The sequence below is a fragment of the Geotrypetes seraphini genome, chromosome 1 (genome assembly GCF_902459505.1).
Source record: "Geotrypetes seraphini chromosome 1, aGeoSer1.1, whole genome shotgun sequence".
Lineage (NCBI taxonomy): Eukaryota > Metazoa > Chordata > Amphibia > Gymnophiona > Dermophiidae > Geotrypetes > Geotrypetes seraphini.
This window is the reverse complement of record NC_047084.1, coordinates 203,913,802-203,935,849: the sequence shown is the minus strand read 5'-3', so window position 1 is coordinate 203,935,849 and position 22,048 is coordinate 203,913,802. Positions and strand designations below refer to the sequence as shown.

The 22,048-nt window shown below is 42.5% G+C and overlaps 1 protein-coding gene across 5 annotated transcripts in view; it reads right to left on the bottom strand.

Moving 5' to 3' along the window:
• The window catches only part of CNOT7 (CCR4-NOT transcription complex subunit 7), a 129,346-nt gene that overhangs the window by 58,187 nt on the left and 49,111 nt on the right, over positions 1–22,048 (bottom strand). For all 5 annotated transcript variants that reach the window (XM_033944346.1, XM_033944355.1, XM_033944319.1 and 2 more), the window contains exons 3-4: positions 17,781–17,974; positions 14,353–14,514 (exon numbers count right to left, since the gene is read on the bottom strand). In XM_033944346.1, coding sequence (XP_033800237.1) covers positions 14,353–14,514; positions 17,781–17,974 — 356 coding nt within the window. The remainder of the gene's footprint in view (positions 1–14,352; positions 14,515–17,780; positions 17,975–22,048) is intronic.

Here is a 22,048-nt window from a genome sequence, read left to right as displayed (position 1 = left end):
ACATAGAAAATGATGGCAGGAAAGGGCCTAGGCCCATCAAGTCTGCCCACTCTAATGACCCACCCCCAACTTCACCCCCCAAGAGATCCCACATGCCTATCCCATTTTTTCTTAAAATCTGGCACGTTGCTAGCCTCAATCACCTGCAGTTGAAGTTCATTCCAATGATCAACCATCCTTTCGGTGAAGAAATACTTCCTGATGTCACCATGAAATTTCCCGCCCCTGATTTTCAGCATGAACAAAGTACACAATACTAGTGTGTATATACACGTAGTATGATTGATTTTGGTATAAATGTGTCTGTATTGAAACCATCTGAGAAAACGCTAACTGTATTGTAACACCTTTACAGAAGCTCATGTAAACTGCTCTGAATTGACTCCCCAGTCATTAGTAGCGGTATAGAAGCTTTCAATAAACCATATAAGCATTTTAATAAACATAAACATAACTGGCCATCATACTGTGTAAATGGCTATTCTTAAAGTGCCCACTCTTTCTGCAAGGAAAATTCTATACCACATGTTTTTTTTTTTAGTTAGTGTTGCTCTCAGAACCTATTATGTTGCCTTGACTGCAATTGACCAGAAGCTGCAGTCCTAGGCAACCATCCAGTCTGTGTAATGTTTAGGCTGGCACTTTGAGAGAAACAAATTTATAGTGCAGTGAAGTGTGAAACAGCTTTATTTCTATAGTATTTATGCTGAACCGCCACGGCTGCTCTTTCACTTAAGGAACAATAATCAGCTAAGTATTATTACTCAAAGCAGCATAAGAAATCACTCCAAAATCAGTGGCATGTTATGAGTAAACCACTATTCTCAACAGTAGCTGGTTTTCTACTGCAGAAAAGCTTTTTTAAAAAATTTACCCTTTTACTACACTTAAATCTAATCATGTGCCTCTCATATGTATGTAATTGAAAAACATTTCTGATATGTCAGAACCAAAACAAACAAAAAATCCAACGCAACTGCAGTGAATAACCAAATTGAAGAACAAAAACTGCAGTGATGATGTACAGGACGTCAAGTCTTTAATGAACAACCATAAAAAGAACATAAAACAATTTGTTTCCAAAAGGACTGATAAGACCAGACCCGACACAGTCCGTGTTTCGAAGAAACACTCCTTCCTCAGGGGTCCTAATATAAGTGAATTGAAAATGGTATGAGCAAAATATGTATCTAACTAACAATAGTGACAGCAAAAAATTATTATACTATGTGTGTTAAGCATACATCTACTTAGTATGAGGTGCAAAGATTAAAATGTGACAGTAAACATTGCATAAGATTAATGATTATGTAAACTTAATGGTGGAATAAAATGAATCAAGTGATGATGAACACTGCATAAGCTTGGTGATATAATCACCAAGCTTATGCAATGTTCACCATACTAAGTAGATGTAGTTAGATACATATTTGCTCATACCATTTTCAATTCACCCATATTAGGACCCCTGAAGAAGGAGTGTCGGGTCCGGTCTTATCAGTCCTTTTGGAAACAAATTGTTTTATGTTCTTTTTATGGTTGTTCATTAAAGACTTGACGTCCTGTACATCAGTGGTTCCCAACCCTGTCCTGAAGGACCACCAGGCCAATCGGGTTTTCAGGCTAGCCCTAATGAATATACATGACAGAGATTTGCATATAATGGAAGTGACAGGCATGCATATTCATTAGGGCTAGCCTGAAAACCCGATTGGCCTGGTGGTCCTCCAGGACAGGGTTGGGAACTACTGCTGTACATCATCACTGCAGTTTTTGTTCTTGTTCTCTGATATGTCAGAACACTACAATAAGACTACTTCAGGATTTCTTGTGCTAAGTCTCTGCAACAACTTCTAAAGCCCATCTTTTCTATGTTATGTTAGATCCAAGCACATAGCAGTCTGATGAGGGAAGGGAACAAAGTACCATGCATGAATGGAGAACTCACAGACAGCATTAATTGTGTGTTCTGGTATGCCAAGTGCAACAAGTACCTATGCAGCAGAGAGAAATATAAAAAAGTACTGACAGACAGTAGAAGCAGAAATATACCATTCATTTGGAAAGGAAGGGTGATCTTTGAAAAAAAATGCTATAAAGGTCAGTCTTTGGGGTCAGTTTGATTCACTCATGTATGAAAAACACCAGGTAGGATAGACCATGTTCAGAATGTCAAAACTTGTAGAAAACAAGACGACAGGAGTGTGAGTAGAGCAAACAATTTATGTGGATTCATCTACATTAAAATCTATACTATATCAAGAGGACTGGACAGAATTTCATAATGCAGCCCCCAGAGGTCTTTACTTTACTACAGTTCCTGGCTCTGGAGTTCTGAATATATTAAAAATAGGTAAGTTAATTATGGAAAGACAAGCAGAAAGTGCTATATGCTTGCAATTAATTATATATTCAGGACTCAGGGGAGATCAATGATGCAGTCAGGCCCAGATGCACTAAAAATGGTCATTAAGACGATGTGGATTGTTGTGGGCCAATTTTTGTTCGATTTTAAAACAGTAATCAATGTTCCAACAAATCTGCATGCAAATGAGTTTCATGGAGGTTCACTGTAATCCCATCCGATCAGTCGTTGAGAAACCAAGTCTCACATATGCGCAGAGCCGGCAGAGGAAGCCTGAACAGCTGAGCAGCAGGGGAAGCCCCGAAGCACCTCCTGCCACTCAGTTATTCGGGGCAGGAAGATATATATATATTTTTAATGGCACAGATGTTATGCATGTGTTACACACGCATAACACCTGTCCCTATTAAAAAAAAAAGTCATGTGGAACACCCCCCACCGCGGGCCCTCAAAAAAAAAAAAGAAGAGGCAGGAGGGATGTCCACTCTCTCCTGTCTTGGAAATCTGTACCCCATGCTCCCTAACCCCACTGCAAAGATCGTGGCCACCCAAACCTCTCAGGGATTCCAATTCCCAGTCCCGCAAAGATTGCAGCCACCCAAACCCCCCCACATACACAAAGATCGCCGGCAGGAGGGATGCTCACTCCCTCCTGCCTCGACCACCCAGATCCCCTCACACACACACGACGAAGGCCTCTCTCCCCAACAACTTAAGAAAAATTAGGAAGGATGTCCACTCCCTCCTACCTTAGCCACAAGGACTACCCGACCAAAACCTGGACCCCCTCCCACATAGACCCCTCCCCCCATCAAGTCCCCATGAGAGAGCACTTGTGGTCTGGTGGAGGTCAGGTTAGAACCTCCCCAGGTCAAGCACACCTCCCCAAAACCTCCCCTCATACCTTGTTATAGAAAACTAGCAAGAGGGATGCCCACTCCCTTTTGCCAGCAGGCTCATCTTTTCAAATTGGTGGGCCTTCCCCTTTCCAGTGCATCCTAGGATGCACTAAGGAGGGGCTTAAGACTCTGGCTCAGATGGGGGTCGGTGATGGAATTCACCCGGTTGATCACCCAGTCAGAAAAAAGAAATAGGAAGGAACTTGTACATAACAAAGACACGCAGCACAGCTACTCATTCAAAAACAAAAAAGCAAGCCGCGGTGCAAAGAGGCACTACGAATTCGCGCAGAGCAAGGGAGCAGGGCTTCTGGCTCCGTGAAAAACGTAGAACTGAAGACACGCTGAGGAGACGCATGCCCTGAGTTGGGCGGGAGGTGCATTTGCGCATGCGTGGTACATTCGCAAGCTTGAAGGGCTGAAACAGGGTTTTTGTTGAGTCATTTAAATTTTTTAACACAGCATTGTCTAATAAAGTCTGACTGGCGATTGTTTTCAAGTTTCCATTGGTTCGCTGTCCATTCCATTTCTTCTGTTGCTGGTGTCTTATTCACGGAGAGGTTTTGTTCTGCTCCTGATCAACCAATCACCACATATGGTTTATTAATCTTGTAATACTAGTCCAAGCAATTTACAAAATACAATCAAATAAAATGAACTCCATATGGATATACTTTGATCCCCTTATGCCTCAGGGACAGATAGGGAAAATATCTGATTGCAAACAGCTTAGATAACCTTGTTAGGTGGTATATAAATACCTAAAATAAATATAAATGAATAAATAAAATCATTAGTCTGAGAAATTTCTGATGGGGAGACCTAATAGGAATGTAAAAATAGGCCTTGAGATCTAGTCTTCAAAACTTGCCTGGACATACAGAGACTAGGACAGAACGCAAAGTCTCCATCAGAAAGTGGGATAACCAGAGAAATTAGCTGATCTTCCTGAGGTCCAAAATGGGATGGAAGAAATCCTCTTTTTTGGGAATGATGAAATAGATGGAGTACCTATCCTTTCCCTTAGTCCTTTCTGGGAATAGGGACAATAGCTGCTAGGTTGAACAGGCAAGAGTGGTCTCCACCATCCATTGTTTAGCAGGAGCCCTGCAAGGAGGCTTCAAGAAGGAATCTGCAATGGGGCAGGAGAACCAGAGATGGTGCATGTTCTTGACTACATCCAACACCAACTGGTCAGATGTAATCCTGGTCCATTCCTCAAAAAGGTTGTCAGCTTGCCTTCAATTTACACCATTGAAGAATGGATTGGGATCCCATTATTAAGTGGAATGGGAAGAAGGGAAGGGCAAACTGCATGGGCAGCAGCCCTTTTGGAGCCTTGAAAAGAAAACTGCTGGGAGCTTCTGGGGTTTAGCCTCACCCAGATTTTTAATCAGCTTTTCTAATTCATCCCCAAACAAGAGCTTGTCTTTAAAGAGCAGCTTAGTGAGGTGATCCTTCAATGTTGCATCTGCTGACCAATTTCTCAGCCACAAAAGTTGCCTAACAAAGACTGAAAGCTCCAATGGGGAAACCCCTAATTACATTATAAAGGGCATTATTCAAACAAGCCAAGCCCACCTCAAGTTTGGGCTCAGGATCCTTAGAATCTCCTTCTGCCTCGCTGTCCTGCTGAAGCCACTAAAGACATGCACACAAGAGCTAAATATGGATGCCTAAACAACCAAAATCTTAACATCACAATTCTGCTTAGAAGCCACCTCCACTTTGCAGTCCTGAAGGTGCTTGAGGATGGCATCTGAATAGTAGTTTTCCTGGTAACCTCCATCACCAGGACATCCACCTTGGGTTGATTATACTTCTTTTTCACATCTGATAAAAGGAGGTAGAGCTTACCCATAACTCTACCCAAATTAAATCTCACATCAAGGTTCTCCCAATCTGATGAAAACATGGCCTGGATCATGCAATGAACAGAAAGATTCAAGGCAGCTTTCTAGAACCATTCATGATGGAATCACCAGGGAAATGAGGGTCTGGTGAAACTGGAAAAGAAATACGCAAATACTTCCAAAGATTTTGCTATAAGGCAGGGGTCTCAAAGTCCCTCCTTGAGGGCCGCAATCCAGTCGGGTTTTCAATATTTCCCCAATGAATGTGCATGAGATCTATGTGCATGCACTGCTTTCAATACATATTAATTGGGGAAATCTTGAAAACCTGACTGGATTGTGGCCCTCAAGGAGGGACTTTGCGATCCCTGCTATAAGGGATGGGGATCTGCATGAATAATTTTCCTTGTTACACAGGCTCTTTAAGGAAGAAGGACCGGGAAACCACAGACAGAGCTAAAGGGTAGACAAATACGGAATCCCAGGAATTCCTCCTTGGTCCAAGTGCAGATGTTTATCCATAAAAGTGAAGTCAGACAGCAGGGAGAGAAACAGCTTCCTGAGCTGGTCTGTTCCTCTTGAGTGAAGAAAAAGAATTAACTCCAGGGAGAATCCTCTCTCAAAGACCCAGTATGCACAGGGAATGGTGCTGCACTCAAATCCTGTACTCCCCTAAAACTGCATGCTTGAAAACCAGTCTGACTGCTACTCAATGGCCATGGATTTAGACTTGGAGGATGAGATGTACAGTGTCAGCTTCTATGAGACAAACATTGTTCTTTTTGTTACATAGAGTTTTTTGGACCCCCCAGTTCGTTTACAAAAGTTGGACAGTACAAAATTGTCATCTTGAAGTCGGGGCACTGAATCATTTGTTGTTTTATTGTCCCTTGATACTCAATTTCTGGAAATCAATTATGGGGACAAATTAATATGATACTGGAAGCATCGATTCCATTGTCCTACAATGTGGTCATCTGTGGGACATTGTTGAAAGCTAAACCTCCATTAGATAGATATAAAAGCAGACTCTTTATCATTATGACAGGGATTGCCATGCAAATGATTACCAAAAATTGGAAAAACTGGGACAGGCTTAATTTTTCCTTTTGGTGGGAAACCTTATGTCTATATTATAGATATGAAAAAATGAATTCAGAAATATTGGGTCATAATAAACTATTTAAAATAACATGGGGTCCATTAATGAATTTTGTTAACTCTGTCTAGTTGTATAATGCCTTTATTTCCTATTTGATTTGCACACACATCCAGGTAGGGTGGGAGGGAGGAAGGGGGGCAATAAATTTTTCATTATTCTTTGACTGAATGTAGTGCTGTTCATGATATTAACTGTATGTAAAATTTATTGCACTTTGTACTCGAATTGAAAATCAATAAAGATTTTAAAAAAAGAAAACCAGCCTGATGCCAAACCCCAGGGAAAATGTGAGAGGGCAAAAAGTCCACCATTCACACAAGTTTCTGAGGGCAAGCTGTCAGTCCTTTCAGCCTGAATAGAACTGCCTTCCCTTGGACCAGGGACCCTTCCTGAGATCAAATGAAGCTCCTCTGCCATCTGAACAGAAGAATCAGGGCTTCCCTCAGCAGCCATAGAGAGTTAGGAGGTGGCTAGATGGCCCAATATGGCATGGCACAATCTGTCCTCAGGAGACCCAAGAAAGAACGGGGATGCTAAGCACTAGCCTACGGATCAACATCCCCACTGCAGAAAAGCCCCTTGTGATAGCTGACTAGCCTTTTTTCTGATGATTCACATAGGGGGGAGACACAGACTACCGGTGTACCACTAGAGGCTAAAGGTCTGCATTTACCCAAGCCATCCCGTACCTCAACTGGGTTCCAGTTGTTAACAGGTCTACAACAGGCTTCAACCCTCAATCCTGGAGCTGAACTACCAGCACATTCCACCTGCTGGAGATAGAATACTACAGAAGTGTGCCCTGTTCTATAGCTCCCACTCCTCAGTATTTTCTATATCTCCATCTGCAGGTCAGTGGAATAAACTTGCACTTCCTAGACTGTTCTAGTTGATGCTAAGGAATGTGAGGATGGTTTATTTGAACTTGAAATATTCATTAATTTGCAAAGACACTATGAGTAGACACCGTTTTTATGGCTAGCTGCATGTAAAACACTAGGGAACCTATTTACTTAATAATTTAAGTTAAACTAAACTGTGTTTACTGTTAATGTGGCAATTAATGCATGCTAATAGTTAACATGGGTGCTGTATAACAGCCAAAGTGGTGTCTTAGCAGACAATACATGGTAATTTCTGCATGAACAGTGAACACGGAATGGGATGGAAAATGGATGAGGATTGCACCTTAAAGATGATGTGGAAGGTAGCTACTGTGTATTAATATGGTGTTAATATGGTAGATAACATAGTACAGTTAATGCCACCTAAGTAGGTGCAGCTATAAGTGTACTGTGTCATCTGCACTTTAATTAACGTACACTAAAAATGTTTTTAAATTTTTTTTATTTCCATTAGCTAAATGGGAGTATGCTGGTAATGCCCCCAATGCTTAACAAAGAGGCTTTACAGTTGCCACTTGTTAATTTGGAGTTACTATATTGTAACTGTAAATTGCAATTTATTAAGACCCTATATTTAGAATTTTATGACAGCTCTGCTTAAAACAGGCTATTAATATTTCAGATGTATAAAGAAAGAACAAGCAGCTGTATGCTTTCAAAGGCTTTATTTCTGGGGAATTTGAAGATATGGAAAAACAAGTGATCTTCAACAAGTGGGTGCATGGAACAGAGCTCAAAGTTACCGTATCAGTGGTAGAAACCCTATTTTAAACAAAATCAAAACAATTTTCAGAGACTTCAGTACAAATTCATGAGAACATATTACATACATTAGAAGTCAGCATTATAAGGCTAATATGATTAGAGAGAATATGTTATCAAAAATTAATTAGAAAACAGGAAATTTAATACATAATTTATGGTCCTGGATGAAGATAGATGATAGAAGTAACTCAGTAGTTAGCAAGAATACCATACTATCTGCTAGCAGAATGGCTTCCCAGGAAATTTTAAGCGTCTACAAAAGATGTTTACAAAAATCGCTAATACAAAAGAGTTCTTGTTAGTCAAAACTAAAAAGCTAAATTAAATAATTGGATAACTGACAGAGATCCTATCTCTACTCAACAGAGGAATCATTTTCTTACTTTAAAAAAAATATCAATGTACAGTGTTGATTTTTTTAATATTTTGGATCCTTACATACAGTCACTGCCATATAGGACACACATTATAAACTTAGTTTTTAAAAGGTTATTGTTAAGTGTAACATACTGTCTTATCATTATCTGAAACTGTAAAAGCATGGGAGATGATTTATAGAATGGGGTGTGCTGTAATAGGAAAGAAGGAAGGGGTACTGTCACAATCCTATCCCTGAGGTGCCTCTTGCACCAGGGCAGGAGCTAATTAAACCTGTCCCAGGGATTCAGAGGGCCAACCACGGGGATAGGGTTGTGACCAAGCCTAAGGGAAATCCTAGCTTGCCCTTTAATTCAGTCGGGGCTGATCTCCAGGGAGGAGAGGAGGAGGTTGAGAACAGCTTGCAACAGCCCCAGAGAGATTTCCTTCCCCCTGGCTTTCCCCAGCTGAAGGGAATGATTAGGCTCCCAAAGTCAGCTAGGGGAAATCGGCAGAAAGCTCCTCCCCCTTCAAGGGCAGGTCAGATTCCCCTGTGTACTTCAGAGACAGCTCTGAAAGGGAGGAGAGCAGTCTATCCGGGGCCAGCCCTGAGAAGGGTCTCTCCTGCTGAAGCTGTTCCGGAGTCTGGGGACTGGGAAATGCAGGAGCCTGACACAGACCCTTTGGCCAACCAGCTACCCAGTGAGGAGGCTATGGAGTTTGGAGAAACTTTCAGCCTGCCTGAAGATGTGCAGATGGAAATCAGCTAAGTGGCAGGACTGGGAGTTGTAATGTTTATGAACCTCCTGGGTTTGGGTTTGCACTGTGTGGGAAAAGGGTGTTTGATTCCTGGATGCCTTTGAAGGACTTGTGCTGGCAGCACCTGTCCTGCTTGGGAGAAGCAGGAAGGAAAAAAAAAACGTTTTTCTTTTTCTTTGTTTGCAAGTGTAATGGTGTCAGCTATAGTTAAGCTGGCTGGGGCTGTCAGATGTTGAAAGTCTTGAGGGAAGGCAGATTGGGGAGAATCCACTGTACATCAGGTTGGGTTAGTGGGGCCATTAGTGGCAAGTCTGAAAATCAGATTATTTAATTAGTGGATTCGCTGACTTCCTTCCCCTCGCCCAGCAGCTCCTGTTGAGCTGGCTGGGAAACAAGCCAGAAGGAGTTTAAGGCTTGTGCGTTGGTTCTTTTGGAGCAACGCTGTGCTTATGGACTTTGTGTGCCACTAAAGAGAACTGGTGAATGTTTTTCTTTTTGATTGAAGATTTATTTTGGTGATTACTTACCTGACTAAAGGTCCCGGTTGGCCTCTTTTGTTTTGGGCCATCCTAGCCTGAGTTCTCTGATATAAAGGATTGTGTTATAAGACTGTGAGGGTGTCACTCTATTGGAGAATGCACCTTAATCATACCACCGAATAAAGGGGAAGTTTAAGGATTAAAGAAGTGACTCTTTTTTGTCTTTTTGATTTGCTGACAAGACAGTGCATATTATCCAGCAGGACCTCCCTCCGTCTAGGGAGGCACGTCGGAGCAGCGCATATGTGAGTGTGGCCGGGCTAGCGTGAAAACACAGGTACCGGCTCCGCTATAGTACGGAGGGTTTGGATTGGGGTAAAAATATAAAGAATAAAATACAGGACCAGAGACAACATGGATTCAACTAGAGGTAGGTCTTGTCAGACAAATCTGATCAATTTCTTTGACTGGGTGACCAGAGAATTGGATAGAGGATGTGCACTAGATGTGGTGTATTTAGATTTTAGCAAAGCCTTTGACAGTGTTCCACACAGAAGTCTAATAAACTAACTGAGTGCCCTCAGGATGGGTCCCAAAATAACGGGCTGGGTCAAGAACTAGTTGAGTGGAAGGCGACAGAGGGTAGTGATCAATGGAGATTGTTCTGAGGAAAGGGATGTTACCAGTGGTGTGCCTCAAGGTTCTGTTCTTGGGCCTGTTCTTTTTAACATTTTTATAAACAATATTGCTGAAGGGTTCTTGGGTAAGATTTGCCTCTTTGTGAATGATACCAAAATCTGTAATAGAGTAAACAGGCAGGATGGTGTGAATAACATGAAGAAAGACCTGGTGAAGCTTGAAGAATGGTATGAAATTTGACAGCTAAAATTAAATGCTAAGAAACGCAAGGTCGTGCATTTGGGCTGCAAAAACTAGAGGGAACAGTACAGTTTAGGGGGTGAAGAACTTATGTGCATGACAGAAGAGCGGGACTTGGGTGTGATTGTATGTGATGATCTTAAGGTGGCTAAACAGGTTGAAAAGGTGACAGCGAAAGCTAGGATGCTAGATTGCATAGGGAGAGGTATGTCCTGTAGGAAAAAGGAGGTATTGATGCCCCTGTATAAGACTTTGGTGAGACCTCATTTAGAATACTGTGTACAAACCTGGAGGATGGAGTCAGTCCAGAGGAAGGCTACTAAAATGGTATGTGGTCTTCATCATAAGGCGTATAGGGACAGACTTAAAAATCTCAATCTGTATACTTTGGAGAAAAGGCGGGAGAGAAGAGATATGACAGAGACGTCTAAATACCTACATAATGCAAAATGCACATAAGTCGAGTCTCATTTGAAAGGAAACTCTGCAATGAGAGAGCATAGGATGAAGTTAAGAGGCTCTGGAGTAATCTAAGGAAATACTTTTTCACTGAAAGGGTGATAGATGCATGGAACAGTCTCCCAGAAGAGGTGGTGGAAACAGAGACTGTGTCTGAATTCAAAAGAGCCTGGGATAGGCACATGGGATCTCTCGGAGAAAGAAAGAGATAATGGTTACATAGAAACATAGAAACATAGAAAGATGACGGCAGAAAAGGGCTACAGCCCATCAAGTCTGCCCACTCTTCTGACCCACCCCATCAAGTCTGAGTGCTAATGACCCAGATCCTTAGCTCGACCCCCATAGGGATCCCACGTGGATGTCCCATTTATTCTTAAAGTCTAGCACGCTGGTGGCCTTGACCACCTGCACCGGAAGTTTGTTCCAGTGATCTACAACCCTTTCTGTGAAGAAATACTTCCTGGTGTCACCATTAAATTTCCCTCCTCTGAGTTTGAGCGGGTGCCCCCTTGTGACCGAGGGTCCCCTGGGGAAGAATATATCGCTTTCCGCCTCGACACGACCTGTGATGTACTTAAATGTCTCAATCATGTCTCCCCTTTCTCTACGCTCCTCAAGAGTGTATAGCTGTAGTTTGCCCAGTCTTTCTTCGTATGAGAGACTCTTGAGTCCGGAGACCATTCTAGTGGCCATTCGCTGGACAGATTCAGCTCGAAGCACATCTTTTTGGTAGTGTGGTCTCCAAAATTGCACACAGTATTCCAGGTGAGGTCTCACCATGGCTCTGTAAAGCGGCATTATGACTTCAGGTTTGCGGCTGATGAAGCCTCTATTGATACATCCCAACATCTGCCTTGCCTTGGATGAGGCCTGCTCCACCTGTTTGGCAGCCTTCATATCTGCACTGACGATTACTCCCAAGTCCCGTTCTTCTGAAGTCCTAGCTAGTGTTTCCCCATTTAAGGTGTAAGTTTTGCATGGATTTCCGCAGCCGAGATGCATGACCTTACATTTCTTAGCGTTGAAGCCCAGCTGCCATGTCGAGGACCAGTTTTCCAACGTGATCAAATCCTGCGTCATATTATCCTTGAGATTGCTTTCACTTACTATATTACACAGTTTGGCGTCGTCGGCGAACAATGTTACTTTACCCTGAAGCCCTTGGGTCAAGTCCCTTATGAATATGTTGAAAAGGGATGGTCCCAGGACCGAGCCCTGCGGCACTCCGCTAGTCACTTCCGATGTCTCAGAGAGGGTGCCGTTGACCACCACCCTCTGAAGTCTTCCACTCAGCCAATCGTTGACCCATGCAGTTAGTTTCTCACCTAACCCCATCGACTTCATCTTGTGCAATAGTCTGCGGTGTGGGACACTGTCAAAAGCTTTACTGAAATCCAAGTACACTATGTCCAGAGACTCTCCCGAGTCTAACTTTCCCGTCACCCAATCAAAGAAGCTGATTAGATTGGATTGGCATGACCTACCCCTAGTGAATCCATGTTGACAGGAATCCCTTAGGTTCCCCTCATCCAAAATCGTGTCTAGTTTACCTTTAAGTAAAGTTTCCATGAGTTTACATACTACTGATGTGAGACTTACTGGTCTGTAATTTGCAGCCTCTGCTCTGCAACCTTTTTTGTGCAGAGGAATGACGTTGGCTGTTTTCCAGTCCAGGGGGACTCTCCCCGTACTTAGGGAGAGATTGAAGAGTACTGCTAACGGTTTTGCCAAAACATCGCTTAGCTCTCTGAGCACTCTTGGGTGCAAATTGTCCGGTCCCATGGCTTTGTTCACCTTAAGTCTTGACAGTTCACTGTAGACATCTGCAGGTGTGAACTCAAAATTCTGAAATGGATCTTCCATGCTTTGCTTCATTTCCAGCCTTGGCCCGTGCCCTGGTGCCTCGCAGGTAAAGACCGAGCAGAAGTAATCATTCAGCAGTTTGGCTTTATCGGAATCTGTTTCCACATAATTCCCGTCTGGCGTTCTAAGGCGTACTATCCCATTTGTGTTCTTCTTCCTGTCACTAATGTACCTGAAGAAGGATTTGTCCCCTTTCTTAATGTTCTTCGCTAGAGTTTCTTCCATTCGAAGTTTGGCCTCCCTGACTGCTGTTTTGACCGCTGCAGACTTTGTCTTGTATTCAATGTTTGCTTCCTTCTCCCCGGTGCGTTTGTATAAGAGAAATGCTCTTTTCTTCTCCTTGACACGGTTCGAGACCTCATCAGTGAACCATTTGGGTCTCTTGTTTCTTTGTTGTTTATTTACCGATTTAATGTAGCGGATAGATGCCTCATGAAGGGTCGACTTCAAGGTTGACCACATAGCTTCCACATTATTAGTTACTTCTTGAACCTGTAGTGTCTGATGAACGAAATCTCCCATGCGTGCGAAGTCAGTGCCCCGGAAATTGAGTACCCTTGTTCTTGTTTGAGATCTAGGGAAGCCTTTCCTAAGGTTAAACCATACCATGTTATGGTCACTGGTGGCTAGCGTTTCTCCCACCGAGACCTCCGAGACGCTTTCCCCGTTCGTAAGTACCAGGTCCAGGATGGCCTGGGCCCTAGTAGGCTCTAGCACCATTTGTTTGAGCTGTACTCCCTTCATGGACGCTAATATCCTCCTGCTATCACAAGTTGTCGCTGAGAGTGTGTTCCAGTCTACATCAGGCATATTGAAGTCTCCTGATAGAACAACATCCCCCCGCAAGGTGATATTCTCAATGTCTTCGATTAATTCTGCGTCTTTGTCCTCCGATTGTCTAGGAGGTCTGTATACCACACCAAGGTATAGGCATTTTTCTCCGCCTCTGGCCAGGTTTACCCAGATAGATTCCCCAGTATACTTGACATCCGTGATCCTGGTTGTCTTAATGTTCTCTTTGATGTAAAGTGCTACCCCTCCTCCTAACTTACCCTCTCTGTCTTGGCGAAGCAAGTTGTATCCTGGTATAGTCATATCCCACCCATGAGAGTCCGTGAACCATGTTTCGGACACAGCCACCACGTCTAAGTCTGCATTAACCATTTCTGTTTCCAGTTCTAGAAGTTTATTCCCCAGGCTGTGTGCGTTAACATACATAGCTCTCCACTCTTGGTGTTTACTAAGCTCCTTATGAGTTAAGGTGTCTCCTAGCGAATCTGTTGCAGTAAGGGTATTTACCTCGGACTTAGAAGCGGAGTTTTTGTTCGCCACCTCAGGATTGTTACTTACTGCTCCGGTGTAAAAGTGGGTACCCACCCCCGACTTACCTAGTTTAAAGCCCTTCGAAGTAGGATAGGCAGACTAAATGGGCCCTTTGGCCTTTATCTGCCATCATTTTCCAATGTTTCATTGGCAGGTATGTAACAGAACAAATTATGTATTATGTTGTGCGTTTACACTGGTAATAAAAATGATTTATACTAATAGTCTCCAAATTTTCAAAACATACAGGTAATGCCTGGGCATCTTTACTTAGCATTTACCTATGAAATGAAAGCCACTTCACTCCTTCGCATAATACCACTCCGGATGTCATCAGCAGCTCTGCAAAATATTGTGTCTCAATGCCTTCTTCTTCATGTTTTTTAAACAGGATACCAGATGTGGTCAGCAAATCTATGGAGTCCTGGGCATACATGTCCTCCCTAGAAGCGAGACAAAGACAAAAACACCAGCAATTATAACTAGAAACATGACTGCAGATAAAGGCCAAATGGCCCATTCAATCTACATATCTGCAGCATCCACTATCTCCTCTCCTTAAGCGATTTCAAGTGCCTGGTCCAAGCTTTCTTGAATTCATACACAGTCTTTGTCTCCACCACCTCTACTGGGAGACTCTTCTATGCATCTACCACCCTTTCTGTAAAAAAGTACTTCCTTAGATTACTCCTAAGCCTATCACCTCTTAATCTCATTCTATGCCCTCTTACTCTGGAGTCTCCTTTCAATTGAAAGAGACTTCCCTCTTGCGTATTTATGCTACATAGGTATTTAAATGTCTCTTTCATATCTCCCCTCTCCTGCCTTTCCTCCAAAGTATACATTTTGAGATCTTTAAGTATGTCCCCATACGCCTTATGATGTAGACCATCAACCATTTTGTCTTCCTCTGGATCGACTCCATCCTGTTTATATCTTTTTGAAAGTGCAGTCTCCAGAATTGTATACAATATTTTGAATGAGGTCTCACCAGTCTTACACAGGGGCATCAATACCTCCTCTTTTTTCCTACCAGCCATGCCTCTCCCTATGCACACAAGCATCCTTCTAGTTTTCGCTGTTGTCTTTTCAACCTGTTCGGCTACCTTAAAATCATCATATACTATTACACCCAAGTCCTGCTCTTTCATTCACAAAAGTTCTTCACTCCTAAACTGTACTGTTCCCTTGGATTTTTGCAGCCCAAATGCATGACCTTGCACTTCTTAACATTAAATCTTAGCTGCCAAATTTCAGATCATTCCTCAAGCTTCACTAGGTCCTTCCTCATGTTAACCACACCATCAAGGGTGTCTATTCTATTGCAGATTTTTTATCATCTACAAAAAACAAATCTTACCAGGTAGCCCTTCAGCAATATTGCTTACAAAAATGTTAAAAAGAACAGGCTGAAGAACTGAATCTTGAGGCACACCACTGGTAACATCTCGCTCCTCAGAGCAATCTCCATTGACCATCACCCTGTCGTCTTTCACCCAACTAGTTCCTGACTAAGCCGCACTTTGGGGCCCATGCCAAGGGTACTCAATTTATTTATTAGACGCTTGTGTGGAAAACTGTCAAAGAATTTGCTAAAATCTAAATACACCACACCTAGCGCACTCCCACTATCCAATTCTCTGGTCACCCAGTCAAAAAAATCGATCAGACTTGTGTGACAAAATCTGCCTCTAACGAATCCATGTTGCCTCGGGTTCTGTAATCCACTATTTTAAACGTGTTTCCATTAATTTATTTACCTCAGAAGTCAGTTAATTTGATCTGGGAGAAATTTCCAAGCCAAGAAAAGATCAGTGAAAAGATACTGTGCTTTTAGTGAAAAAAGTCTCAAGAGAGCCAGAAAAAGCAAAGGAATGCAACATCTCTGACTCAGATTAGAATGTTTCAATGCTGTAGCCAGAATGGTTGATGTTTTTTTTAAAAAAAATATAAAAGCAGTTTCTATCTGCAGTCCTGTGAGGAATTAAGTTAATAGTATCACCTAACTGCTAAATATGCCTTGTTCTTTGGGCAACGAGCCTTAAAGTCTTACAGACACAGTTCCTCCAGGTGGACTTAGCCATCTACAGGGAGTTTTTTTAAAACTAATCCTCGGCTCCACTCAGAAAAACCCTAGAGAGAAAAAAGCTCCCATTAAAGAAGAAAAGTTCTCTAGGTCAAAAACTGGGTGTATTATACTACCTTCACGCTGCCTACCAAGCAAAAGCAAACTGCAGCAATAGGAATAATTAGTCTGTGCCTCAACTATTGAAGGCACCGTAATAACTTGGGATAAAGGTAAACAAAAAAGAAATTTGGAGGGTTCAACTACCTGCTCTTCATAATTTACATTATAAAATGTTCAAGTGAGTTGATCTATATTGGACAAACGTCCAGAGCATTTAGCACTAGGATTATAGAAAGTTGTTCATGTTTGAAGAACATTAGAACAGAAGCACCCTTAGTTAAACATTGTGTGCAGTTTCAGCATGATTTTGACAGTTTGAGGTACACTATACTTAAACAATTTCATCTGAGCCAAAAAGGAGGTGATATTAAGAAACTGTTACGCCAACAAGAGCAGTGGCTAATTTTTGAATTGAAAACTTTGGAACCAAGGGGCCTTAATACAGCTATAGAATGGAAAGCGTTCTTTAAATGAGGCCGCCAATTCGTTTCTCACTTCTTCTAAACATCCAATTGGTACAGACCATGGAGTTATGGTAGCGATGACGTCACGGATGATGATGTGGTTAAAAGGAGGAGTCATGGCCACAATTCTGAGCAATTTGAAAATGGCAAGAGAATTATTCTCCTGATGCAGCATTAGTCGCGAAACAAGGACTTGCAAGTTCTCTTGTTGGGATTTGTCAATTGTGGATGTATATTTTCAACTCCTGGAAACCTATTGGAAGCCAGTCGCCGGAAGGGGAATAAGCTGTGGACTTCGGCGTTTCTGTGTACCAGTGGACTGTGGTACAAGAGCTTCACATATGGTTTTTGGAAGCTAAGTATCACTTTTTTCTAATTATTCCTATTGCTGTAGTTTACTTGTGCTCGGTAGGCAGCGTGAGGGTAGTATAATACACCTGTCTAGAAAACTAAACTTTAAGTGGGGTATCTGTGCAGCACTGGAGGGAGGGGAGGGTATCTTGACTGGTCAATTGAATACTGTTAGAAATACACCATATATCATCCCCTGTGGTGACTTCACAACCAGTATTTAAACATGAGTGATCCAAGCCTACACAGAGTGGTGGGTGAGGCCCTGGTCACCTTGTTGGGCAGACTAGATATGCTGTGAAGGTCTTTTTCTGCCATCATTTTCTGTGCCTGTGCAACTGTGTAAACAAAGGTCTCAAAGCCCTAACCTAAACTTCCAGTAGCTTAAAAACACACTTCAGAGAACTCATTCAGCACCGGAACTACAATGTTTTCTGTGTTCAAACCACCTGCTGATAAATCTATCCTCTCAGAGAAAGTTGGCAGTTCTTCTTTGTCATTGGCCAGTGGCCAAAGATTGCACACCTAATTCAGTCCAATTTCATTACAAAAACGCTCAAAAAGATTCTGTTCACATTTTTTAGTCATCTCTCAAAAGGCCAAACCAGAGCAGACAAAGAATGTACCTATTCGCAAATCGTGTGTTAAACAGTGTAAAGGTCTCATTAAAATTATTGAGATGCACTTCACTTTAAGTGACACTTACGTTAAATTAAATTTAAAATTAAATTGCCACGTTGAAGTTCCTGGGGGGTATTCTCCTTGCTCATTCACAAATGTCAGTCCTAGCTGAATTATTTTTAATAAGTCCACATTACAGCGCAGCAGCTGATACTGGTAGTCAGCATTGCTTCTAAATTCTCCTATTGGTCTCGCAACTACACCTGGAAATTCTGTGTCCTGTGGAGATAATAAAAAAGATTTTAGTCTCGCATCTTGCTCTGGGTACAACAATTCAGTATGACTCAATTTCTTGACATCCATGGTAGCAGCAGCAACACCATATACAGCACTGACAAAGTTTTTGAACCCTCTAAAATGGTCAGTATTGTGACATAGTTTACATTCAAAATGTAAATATATCCTACTCTAAACCCTGAAAAGAGAAAAAATACACTGAATACATAATTCAGACAAAAAGATTATATTTCATGGGGCTCATAATTGAAACGGAAATACGTCTAAAAAACAGCCTAAATCGGCACTTGGACGATCAGTAAGACAAGTCATCCAAGTGCTGATAATCGAATCGGGTTTTAGACGTATTTAAAAACGATTTAGGTCTTGTCAGTGCTGCTGTACGCCCAGAGCTAAAAGGGGCGTGTTAAGAGGAGTGGGCCAACCTAGACTTAGTTGTACTGCAAGTGTAACCAAAGGTTTAACGAGACTGCCTGGATGGAACTTATACATAGTGACTTAGGCCATCTAAAAACAGGTCTAAGTGGCAAAAAGGTATCCAAACTGACCAGATAACCACTGCAGGGACAAAGTATAGACCCCCACACATTCCCCCAGTGATCACTGACCCCCCCCCCCCACCACTGCCATAAAAATTGGAATAAAAACATCAGCAGCTGGCATAGGAAAGCCTAACTGGACTGCAAAGAGGTGGCTTAAGTGGTCTGGGGGTGGGCTAGTGAACCATAGAGAGGAGGACCCAGGCCCATAAGCCACTCTCACTGCATTCATCATGAAACATGTGCATCCTCCAAAGCCCTTTTGTACTGCCATATAGGTGGTACCTGCAGCCATAAGGGCTATTGGGGAGGGGGTAGACAGGTGGGTATTAGTGGGTTTTGGGGGGTTCACCATGACCTATAAGGGAGTTGTGGTGTGATGTTTATGTGGCACACTTTTTGTGAAGTTCACAGCAGTGCCTTGTAAGGTGCCCCACTACTGTGTTGCCATGTTATCAGGAACGAATATATCAGGCATGCCCAACAGGTAGATCAGATCTACCTGTAGATCACAGAAGGGTCAGAGGCAGATAGATCGCCAGCCCAATTTGGCTCCATCTCTCCAGCAGCTCGCCCCATTGCTAGGAGAGAGCTTGTGTCGGCAGGTCATCTGCTGAGGGCTTGCTGCCGCTGCTGATCCTTTGTCTGTCTTTTTTCCCTGCCTGTGGGTGTATTGAGGGCAATTGTTGTTTTCGTGCCAATAATTTGTGGATACCCCATGGGGCCGCCGCCCGCACCCCCCGACAATACCCCACAGGCCCGGTGTCATACTTGGTCTCCTACCTCTCAGAATCACCCATTCCTGCCCCCGCCCCAACACCCCTTAGAAGTGTGTTATATACTAGGCCACTTTTCTTGAATTTGCCCAGGCTTTACCTGAATACACTTACTGTATTAGTTGTCTCATGTGCTGGTCGTTGGTCACTTTATAGTTCGCTTTCATTAAATGTTTTCGGGCAGACACAACAAAGTGTCAAGAATTTGGTGATTTTGGCAGGCTTCTCCAATTTTGTTCTAACTTGCCTATGGCCTTGCCTTCGAATTGGTCCAAACCACTGTGACTTTTGCTTGCCTCTGCAATTTTATTTTGCCTAGTCTTTGCGTTGATTCTACACTGTAATTTTATTTCGCCTTGCCTTTGCATTGATTCGACATTGTATGCAGAATTTATTAAATCGTGTGTGGTGGTATTTGAACTTGTTTGGCGGTATTTGATTTTATCTGGTTTGCTGGACAGGTGTTTGAGTTTTTTTGATGATTGTTTGGTGGTATTTGATTATTGGTGCCAGGATGATGAATTCTTATTTTTACTTTTAGAACTGCATGTGTCGTTTTGGCATCTCCAGTCCTTGTATTGCACATCATCCAGAGGTCTTCAGTTCCTGTTGATATTTAATACTTTGGGACAGGGACAGTTTTGGACCAAATTCAGCCAGTGTTTATACTAATTTAGCAGATTTAGCCTTCTTACATCCAGCCACCCCAGTATAACAAAGCTGAGTGTTCCAAAGAATAGCAAAACCTACCACTTTCATCATAGTGAAAGACAAGTGTCGTTGTCTAATTTGTTGCACCCCAGTATCCTTGCCCTAAAAAAGGTAATCTGGAATGTCATTATAAGGCTCTGCTTGATGCTGATTTTCCACCCAAAAGTGAAATTCGTAAACTGAAGCTCAAAGAACTTAAATCGAAATTGGCTACTCAGCAACAGTTGATGGCGAAACCAAGGTCACATTCAGTCAATGCAACCATAGCATCCTTCAAGGCCAGCAACCTGATCGCAAAGAAATGCAAACCATTCACTGAAGGGGAATTTGCAAAAGATTGTTTTCTTGAAGCAGCTGACAATCTTTTTGATACTCCCCAATGTTTTCGGTACTGCTCCAATGAAAAGGAACGTTCCCTAAACAGCAGTTGAGATGCTTTGTCAAGAGTAAGTAGGTCATAGTTTATTTTATTTATTTATTTATAGTATTTATATAACACTTATAAGTAAGTAGTGTACATTCAGGTACTCAAGCATTTTTCCCTATCTGTCCTGGCAGGCTCACACTCTATCTAATGTACCTGGGGGCAATGGGGGGATTAAGTGACTTGCCCAGGGTCACAAAGAGCAGCATGGGTTTTGAACCCTCAACCTCAGGGTGCTAAGCTGTAGCTCTAACCCAGGGGTGGGCAACTCTGGTCCTCGAGGGCCGGAATCCAGTCAGGTTTTCAGGATTTCCCCAATGAATATGCATGGGATCTATTTGCATGTACTGCTTTCAATGCATATTCATTAGGGAAATCCTGAAAACCCAACTAGATTCTGGCCCTCGAGGACCGGAGTTGCCCACCCCTGCTCTAACCACTGTACCACACAGTGTATATAAAGTCATTGACCCTGGAACGAATATTCTGCACCAATACCTGAGACTGAGCGGGTATCAACGGTGCTGCAGGCTGTCAATGGGTAGGAGACCTCAAAGAGGATGCACACCCAGTAGGAGAGACAGCCTCCACAGAAGGAGAAACATCGGTGTTGATGTGTAGGTATTCCTCAACGATGTACACCATACCTCTGAATGCAGGACCGGAACCATCGGTGTTGTCCCAGTACTGAAGAAAAGACTGCTACTGCACAAAAATACTACATTAAGGCTCAATGTTCATCAATGCTACGAAGTAAGAAGAGCCTGGAGAAGGCACCTTTGCTGAATATGATACACTTAGCATGGATTGGTACCGATGCAGATCGATGCATAAAGAAGAGGTACCAGTACCAAATTACATCAAGCCACAGGCAATGAAGCATGGATGCCTGAAATGACAACCTGTAACACCCTTGAAACCATGCATCGAGACTCAATGCTAAAATTGGGAGGGCACTGTCCAATGTGATGCATCTAAGGGCATGTATGAATACTCAATGCAAATAAGCCCTCAAAGTGGTTGAGATATCGGCCACAGAAAGGCACACATCAAATAGACTCTGCTAATATGCCACCGATGCACATAGATGGAGGTATCGATGTCTACCTGTATCGACAAGTCTAAGTCGCTAGAACCCTGACTCCAGACCTAATATTCTGAAATAAAGAAAAATAAAGAAGAGAAGAAACCCTTTGACATTCACTAATAGTGTTTGTCTTCTAATATATAGCCCCGAGGTCAGGGTGAGTAGTAGAGTCAGGGTGAATGAGTCAGGGTGGATGAGTCAGGGTGGTAGTAGAAACAAAGTCCGAAAATCCATCGATGATCAGAGGAATGAAGGATGGAATTTGTGTGAAGGCTGCTGAACACCAAAAGAAGTTGAAGAAAATCCAAAACTTATTTTCCTTTCTACTTTTCTTCAATATTTATTTTTAAAGAAAAGTACACAACTGATATAAAATGTTTGAAAATATTTAGAAAGAAAAAAAACAGTAAGGCAACTCAACAGAGTAACAAACAAGAGATACATCTTCTTCACTCCACGAAAAACTGATGGCCTAGCGAGCTGGCATCGGGCAGGAAGGCACTCGTGCATGCGCAGTAT